General features: G+C 31.4%; 1 protein-coding gene across 1 annotated transcript; it reads right to left on the bottom strand.

Annotated features, from left to right (window-relative positions):
• Positions 1-6352: 6352 nt before the first annotated feature.
• Positions 6353-8552, bottom strand: LOC114174380 (sugar transport protein 10-like). Its single transcript, XM_028059219.1, has 3 exons — positions 8100-8552; positions 7367-7990; positions 6353-6808 (listed from the first exon to the last, which is right to left on the bottom strand). The coding sequence occupies exons 1-3, from the start codon at positions 8550-8552 to the stop codon at positions 6353-6355; spliced, it is 1533 nt and encodes a 510-aa protein (XP_027915020.1).
• Between the last annotated feature and the right edge of the window lie 895 nt (positions 8553-9447).

Below are 9447 nucleotides of genomic sequence, written 5' to 3'. Positions count from 1 at the left end.
TAAAAACTAGTAGTGTCACATTACTGGTGTAGCGCCTGACAGTGCAGAGTGAACTGCCAGGCGATAGTAGGAAACAGGGAAGCCCCATGTGTCGTGGTGCCCGACAGTGTTGTGGAACCGCTAGGCAATTTGCACTGCCATTTTGCCTAGTGACGCTTAAGCTGCATCAAGCGATAGTGCAAGTGGCAGTGTGCGTTTATGATGCATTTTGCATGGCTTGTTGTGTTGGTTCTGGTCTGGGATATGCTTAACCGTATCACGAGCAGGTAGGTTCATGATTGGTGTTGGAACGCATGATTGATATCAGCAGGGAGGTTCATATTAATGATACTCTTGTGTGAGGATACGAGCGGGGATGTTCGTATGTTTTGTGCTCACACTTGAGAGTTGCTACGAGCAAAGAGGTTCGTAGTTGGATGGATCACGCTGTTGGACTACGGGCATGGAAGTTCGTAGTATTGGACTACGACCGGGGAGGTTCATAGAGTTGGACCACGAAAGGGCAGGTTCGTGGAAGCATTGAAATCCCTAAGACCATTTTGAGTGTGTATTGATCTAGTGTAGGTCAGGTTATATGAGATTGAGAGTTCTACACGACTGGGGTGATGACTTTAAGGTGGAGACTTGCTGAAGCATTTCTTGAGTTATAGCTCAGAATGACATCCCTTGAGTTATAGCTCGGAATGACATCCCTTGAGTTGTGGCTCGGGATGGAGGGTACACACGTGACATTTCTTGAGGTTTGGCTCAGAATTGCATCCTTTGAGTTGTGGCTCGGGATGAAGGATGACACTACACCATTTTTCGCTTTAACCAACAACTAAAAAGTGTGGTTAGAAGTTGAAAAAGTGTGGTCTAAACTTTAGGCAACACTTTGACAACATTTCTGTAGGTGTGGCGGATATGGTCATGGGCTTAGGTTATAGGCAACAGCTTTTATACTAAGGCCACACAATTTACAAAATTGTTGCCTTATACTGTTAGCATAAGCCACACATTTGAATTGTTTCTTATTGTTTATAGACAACAAAATTTAAATGTTGCTTATTGTTTATAGGCAACACATTTGAAATGTTGCTTATTGTGTATAGACAACACATTTGAAATGTTGCTTGTTATTTATAGGCTACACATTTTAAAATGTTACTTAATGATTTTAGACAACACATTTAAAATGTTGCTTATTATTTAGACAACATATCTTAAAATGTTGTCATATGTAAAGACCATACTTTTTTAATTGTTGTCTATCCTTTAAAGAACACTTTTTTAACGTGGTCAAAAATAAATATTATATGACAACATTTTAAAATTAATTTAGAAGGTAAATGTACATTTAATTTGATAATTTTAAAATTATAATTATTAATTTATGTAATCCTTATATTATTTTATTATTGATTATATGTCATGTATTTTTTATATCACATATAACTAATACAAAACATGTAATATACATAATAATTGAATAAAATTTATAATAGTTCAAAGTAAAAAATTATAAGCATTAAAACTAAGAGTTAAAAGTGACATAGGTATTATAATCTATACTAAAAGCAAAAGTATTGTAAGCATTAAAACTAATTGAGTTAAAAGATAAAAAAAATTATAACATTTGCTAAATTTAGAGGTTTCTTGAATCAATCATTCTATTATTTGCTCCATTTGCTTTATAGTATTATCTTGAGGTCCAACCTGAAAAAAAATAAACAAAATGAAACACCGAGACATATTTTATAAATTAAAATAAACAAAATAAATTTTTTTCTTTCTTTCTACTTTCTTGAAACAACTTGAATGCATAAGTTCATTTTACCAAAAAAAGTTAATTCATTCTACTTTCCTTTCTTTTTCTCTTACAAGCACATCAAAAAGCTTATTCACGTAAGAACAGATAATTAATGCAATGAGTATTACACTTCAAATTATTGTGTATTAGAATGAAAACTTTAATGCATAAAAAACTTATACATATTTTTACAATGACTTGAATAAAAAGTGATAAACTCATTTTGATCTATTAAACATTGGATTTATTTAATAAAAGTCTAATCAATCCATTAATTGTTTAATGGATTTTAATTCAATCATAAATATAATATAGGGAAAAAAATTAATCTCTATAAGCATAGAAACATTAATATCTGCTGTTCAAGAGAAAGAGAGGAACAACTTTTTGGGTTCAACCTCCTTTTCTTGGTTAATTTAAAAAATCTTTAATAATAAATTAGCATTTGATCATTAAATTTTCATTTCAAAATAGTTAAAAGAGACCATCTTTGTTAACTTTATTAAGCTACTTTTTAAATAAAGTATTTATTAAAAGTAACGATTTTTGACTTTATATGTTTTTTATCATATTTTCTGCCAATTTTGTTTTGAAATTTTTTTGGTAGAAAATACTTATAAATTTTGTTATGAAAAAAAGTTGGCAGCAAATTTGCAAGAAATTGCTGCCAATTTTTTTGCAAAATATTTTGTATAAAACACTTTTCGCAACAAATTTTGTAGGAAATACTTGCGAATTTTATAATTTTGTAGGAAATAATTACCCACGAAGGAAAAAGTCTTTCCTTGCAAATTTTTTCAACAAATTTGCAAGAAAATTCTCATGTACTATTGGAATTTTTAGTAGTGCCTAAAATACATGCAAGGAAATTTGATAGATCAAAACTTTGTTAAGAAGAAAAAGGTTTTCTAATACAATTCATATAATTATCAACCAGAGGTAAAGGCAACCAAGATTCTAAAATATGAAAAACTTAATGGATAAGAAGTGCAAATGGAGCTGAATCACCAGCTGCAACTCAAGCATGTTGGGCCCTTTGAAGCCATTTATTGACATCATTACCAAATTCTTATTGATCAACAAGTTCATTATCAAAAGTATCAAAATCATTCATGATGCTTTTTACAGCATCATCATGATCCAGGTTAATCTCCTCAAACTGAATTCCAAGAACCAGTGCTCTCAAAATTCATTATGAGTAAGACAGCCATCTTGATTTTCATCGATGTATATATTCCATTCAAAAGTCATTGACAACCAAAAACATGAGAATATGAGAATTGCAACAAAGTTCTTCAAAACTAACATACTTTTAAGCCATAGCAGAAAGGAGACATATCCTTACTTCTTTATCAAGTTCACCATTATCTTTAAGGAGAGATATGCTTGTGGTGGTTAATATATTCTATAGTCCTCTTTGTATCCAGGGCTGAAAACCAACACCATTTCTTTCTTTTTCTTAATCTATATAAGATGAGAAAACAATGGGCATGTTTAAAACACAGGTCACATATTCATCCAGTACACAGTTCTTGAAAGTTCTAACTATAGGATCATATCCAACAAAAATAAATAGTGTATCAAGATTCAGGAAATCAAACCAAAAATATAAAGGAAACAAACACATTCCATATAATTTCTCATAACTTGAAAATCCGTCTAGTTCACCATAATTCCAATTGGAACCAACGATGCTATTAGCTTTGTTATCTTAGACATTCCAGGACTTAATTCTTTTTTTTTTTTACTTTTGGTAAAAGCATGCGAGTCTCGTTGACCTAGTGAAAGAATTTGTGATAAATTAGATTTTGCGAGTCTCATTATTCAGCCAAAGCAAACCCTAAATTAGATTTTTTTTTTGGATTAAACTTACCTTCTCTACGAAACCGAACGATTCTGATTGCGCTTAACCATGTGAATCCAATCGTGAGTCTAACTTTGACAAAAACATTGAGAATGAGAGAGTGAAAGGATTTCCAAAGTGTTAGAGAGTAGATGTTTGCAATGATAGGGTTTGAAAATGATTGTGAGTGAATCGTGTAATGTGTTGTGAAACGTTAGTGAGAATACGAAGGTATTTGAGATGACTAAGTAAAGTGGGTGGGAAAGAGAGGGATTGATTGAGTATCAGTGACTTCGAGCTAACTGGAAAAAAATAGAGAAGATTGCAATGTGATGAAATGTAGAATGGAGCACAAAATCGAAAAACTTAATGGAGAAAAAGTTGACTTTTAGTCAAAAGTAATTTTTAAATAAATAAACTTAAGTTTTGAGGTTTATAGCTCACAGTTATGTTGAATAAGTAATATTATTTAAAGGTCACACTTAACCAAACCAAATATGGTATTTAGTAACGTTTAGACTATGTCAAGTGTAATCTTTTTTCATGTTTAGACAAAATTTTTGAGGTTGTTAACAAATTTAATATGGTTTAAAGTAAAAAATATTATAGTGTGTAAAAAAATTTAAGATTTTTTGTGGGTAATGTTACGAGTACATATAAAACAACATTTTTATTTTTTGCCACATATTTTAAAGACAACTATTAAAAAAACGTGGTATAATATAAACAACATTTCATAAAGTGTGGTATTTGATAATTTTTAAACCACATTTGTAAAAAAAAGTGTGGTTTTTGATAATTTTTAAGTCACATTGTAAAAAAGTGTGGTCTTTGATCATTTTTAAGCCACATATGTAAAACAATGTGGTCATTGATATTTTTTTAAACCACATTAGTAAAAAAGTGTGGTCTTTGATAATTTTTAAGCCACATTTATAAAGAAGTGTGGTCATTGATATTTTTTTAAACCACATCTATAAAATTGTTGCCTTTTATGTATTTAGACAACATTTTTGTATGTGTTGGTAAGTTTACTGTTGCCTAAAGCAAAAAATGGTGTAGTGTGAACACATGGCCTTCCCTAAGTTGTGGTTCAGAATGGTGAGTGTTACCATGTGAGTGTGCGAGTTGTGACTCGTACAGAGGGTCTCCACTTGATTGAGCAATCACAGGTTTTGGCCAATGATGTGCTAATCTTGTGTCGAGAGTACAAATTGTGGTTCGTATTGGGAACTACACCTGGCGTTACGAAGTGCGGTCCGTAACATGATATTCCCGCACATGTTTCTACGAGTTGTGGCTTGTAGATGGTGGAACCATGAGTTGTGGCTTGTTGTAGCAAGTGTCATCTAAAAGTTATTACCAGAGTATGTAAAATTTAAATGTACATGGTGGTGGCCACGATTTATAGTTTATGTTACGTTATTTTATGTATAATTACAAGAGCTCTCCCTTTCTGTGTGTGTTTGGCGATGATCATGTAATTCGTTACATGGGAGCATACGTTGTTTCAGGTGGAGCTGGTGTCATATACAGCTGGAGAGGGGCTAGCTTGGGGAGCTTTTATGAAATATATTTTACTAAACACGGTGTTGGATTTATGATTTTGAATCTCGATGCATTTAAATTTTCTCGCGTTTTTGGAAAAGAGGTCTTATTCAATGTGAATATTTATTTATATTATTTTCTATTCTATTTAAATTAGAAATATTCGATTGAGATGTTACACCTGAAACTTTGTCACCAACACTTTTCATCAAAGACCCGTCTAAGCTAGCCACCAAGATGAACCTTCGAATTTGATACCACTATTAGGTCTTTTGAGTCGACCGTCAAGGCTAACCATCGGCTTTGTTACCACTATTGGGTCTTTTGAGGGAGGAGGTTTGTTGGGGAGTCCAACACCAATGAGATTTGATCCTAACCGCATAACGGATTGACACACTCTCAAACCAAATCCTTAAGTTTTTGTGTTAAAGGTCGTGCAAATCCCTTATGTGTGGCTTGAACTCATGTCTCTCTAGTGTTGTATCTCCCTAGTGATCTTTTCTTGAAAGAATCAAGAGTGATATGATAGTCTATGCTTGGACATGGTGGCCGGCTCAAAAAGACCCAACACAATTCATGGTGGTGAACTATCAAAATCTCATGGAAGAAGGGGATAAAATTGTTAAAGATAAAACATTTGTTTTGGTTAGTCATTAAAATAATAAATGGTGACAAAGTAAAATGAATTAGTGTTATACTTTAATTCAAATAATCTTGTAATAAAGGGTTAAGTAAGAAAAAAATTAAACTAGTTAAGCTAATATTGAGTTTATGATTGAGTATTTATTATAATTTCCTGAATTATTATTGAGAATTTAAAGACATAAAATAATTTAGAAACTTGCAAAAGTACACCTTACTTTAATTAAAAAAATATTATGATGTGTTTACCTAACGTGAATTTCAAATAGAAGTTGACACCTCTTTTATTTATAGGATATCAAGTTGAATTATAAATGTAATATTTCAAAAATCTAAAATACAACCTACTATAATTATTTTTACTTGATGAATTACGGAGTTAACCTGAGCATAAAATGCATTACCGAAAATAAGATGGAACAACAAGAATGAAAATAACTCGTTTATTTTTATTACATAATTTTGAAAAGATTACACCTTCTCTAAATTATGTTTTTTTTATCATAACCAATACTAAACTACAACTGGATTTATACAACAGACTTATTGTTCTTAGATTTAATATCAATGTCATTGGGAACAATTTTCTTCCAAAACCAATGTGAAGTCCAAAGTATATTCATTTCTTCAATGGGAACGTTCTTGGTTTCTGGTAAAAATGATGCAATGAAGATGGTCATGATAACCACAAATCCCGCGAAAAAGAAGAAGAGGCCGAACTTCAAGTGACAAAGCATGGTAAGAAAGACTTGAGCAATTGCAAACGTAAATAACATGTTCGTCGCAACATTAATAGCTTGACCTGCCGGTCGAATTTCTAGAGAACATATTTCACTTGGCACCAACCATCCCAACGGTCCCCATGACCATGCAAATGCTGCAACATATGCACAGATAAAGAACAACAAAATATCTGCTTCAACTTTACTAAATGCTCCTTGACCATTTAGCCCAAACCTTAGACCGATCATTGTTCCAACAATAACCTTCAATCAAAAGTATTATGAATAAGAAACATGATATATATAACAAATTATGTTTAAATTAGGTTTCAAGATTTATACAATGATACACAAAAATATTGTTTGTTATACAAATGCATCCACGGTTGTTCAAGTAATATTTATTAAATTAATCATGCATGTTCACATACAAGAAATTGTTGGAGATCCCTCACCAATTAGATATATGGTCAATTTATAGTATGTATGTGGGTGCAAAGCTCATGTTACAAGTCGATTTTGTTGGTTCGAGTTAAAGTTAAAGTATACTTCTTAAGATGATATCAGAATCATTTAAAGCCTATTCTTATGAGGTTTGTTATTTGTTGGGTTTATTGTGTCACACATTATTTTGCTGCTATCAGACCATCCTTAAATATCTAGTCTCACGCTTGAGATGTATATGAACCTCAACTTACAAGGTGATTTTGTAAGACTAAGTTCGTTTTAAATCCATTTCTTAAGAGAATTTAGCTAGGTTTAAAGTTTTATTAAAGTTATGGGTTGAACAAGTTTAAAAGTATCAGGCTTATAGACTTTTACCTGACAAATAAACATTTGGACACCACCTTCAAGAAGTAAGACCCTTCTTCCAAACTTGTCTACTGTGAAGATAGAAACTAGTGTGGCAACAACATTAACAACTCCAGTGATAACTGCAGACATAAGTGAAGCATCATTACCAAAGCCTAAAATCTGAAAGAGAACCGGGGCATAAAACATGATGACATTGATGCCAGTGAGTTGTTGAAAGGCTGGAATAAAAATGCAGAAAGTTAGTTGAGGCTTGTATTTTGGTCTTGTAATGTTCTTCCATGGATGTTCTACATTTTTTGCCATTTCACTAGCATCAACAATATCTTGGTATTCCTCATCAATTTTCTCAGTGCCACGAATCTTCTTCAACATTTTCTTAGCTTTTTCAAATTTTCCTCTTTCAATCAAAGAATTAGGTGTTTCAACTACACATAAAGATCCTATACATAGCAAAATTGCTGGCACAACTGCAATGCCTAGAGAAATCCTCCATCCATTTTCATGCTTGGATGTACCATAGTTGATTAGGTTTGCAACTAGGATACCAATTGTGATCATCATTTGGAAGCCAATATTGAGCGCTCCTCTAATTTTTGCTGGAGCCACTTCAGACAAATACACTGGTACAGACTATTGATGTAATAAACAAAGGTGGAAAAGTTAATCATCATTTCCTTGGAAAATAAAAAAGACAAACCAGTTCAAATGATTGTGATGTATAACTCATGGTAATTCTTACCTGATTGCAAAATCCCACTCCAATTCCTAAAAACATACGACCAATGATAAGCATTTCAATGTTCATTGCAAACCCATTCAATAGTGAACCAACAAGAAAAAATAAGCCACCAATAAGCATAGAGGCTTTACGCCCTAGCTTTCTAGTAGTAGTAGAAGCAAAAAAAGAAGCTACTAGTGCTGCAAGGTATAAGGAAGAGGTGAATAATGTAAGAAGTTCGTTGTCAAATTTGCAATATTGATTCTTGCTTTCTGATTTATCTTTCATTTGTTTGTGCACACCAGGGAAGAACTTGATCAAAAATGGTTCCATGGAAGTCACTCCTCCTGTAATACCAAGATCATATCCAAAGAGAAGACCTCCCATTGCAGCCACGAAACATGTAATCAGTACAAATGTTGTGACATTCCCTTCATAATGTCGCACTCCATCTACATGAAAGCCACCTGCCATCTTTCAAATTGTAGTTGTCACAAATATCCTAACTCAATAGTGTGTAGTTATAACTGGAAAACAACAATAACCACTTTAAACAATGTATTTTCTCCCTTTCTTTCTCTTTTTCTCTTGTCACTTGTTTTACACATAAATTTATACTTTAATAAGTAGACAAGCAAAGCACTTTTGATGGTTGAAAAAATGTCACAACAAAATAGGTTTCAATGGTCATATATCCATTACTTTTTTTGTGTTTGAATAATGAATAAATTTATTAAATTTATTAGTATTTGCTAGAAAGTTGGAAATCAAGTTAGTATTTACCTCAAAAACATTACTAATTAAAATGAAGATTTGAACTTTGTTATTTGACTTGTTCTTATTTTTTATTTTTTCTCCTGCACTGTGTCTAACAAAGTATAATTTTTTTTTCACAAACATACTGTTACTCCCACAAACTTTTAGACTATATTTTCATTATTATATATATTTATAATATAATAATAATAATAAAATGTAAATATAATTGTTGGATACAATGAAAGGGTATATATCGGTAAACATACGTTTATATTTACATCTTGGCTTTATTTTAATTAAATTTAAAAATATAAAATAACCTTTTTCCTCTTGTTGTCACCTTATGTTTATTTTATTTCAAAATTTGTCAATTAATTGTTTTTTGAAAGGAAGGAACTATTCACAAAAATAAAGAAAAGATAAAAGTATAATTTCTATACGCTATTTATTTAATAAATCAAGTTGTTTAATTGATAAATTTAGTTCATTGTATTTATATATTATAATAATTCAATAGATCAGAATTCTTTATAATTTATAATATTATGGGTAATTTAAGTTGTTAAACTTTATAAAATTATCAAAACAATTGAAAAATTAAAACCATTTT

This window comes from Vigna unguiculata, chromosome 2, assembly GCF_004118075.2.
Source record: "Vigna unguiculata cultivar IT97K-499-35 chromosome 2, ASM411807v1, whole genome shotgun sequence".
Lineage (NCBI taxonomy): Eukaryota > Viridiplantae > Streptophyta > Magnoliopsida > Fabales > Fabaceae > Vigna > Vigna unguiculata.
The sequence above is the reverse complement of the archived record's forward strand: the minus strand, read 5'-3'. Positions and strand labels throughout refer to the sequence as shown.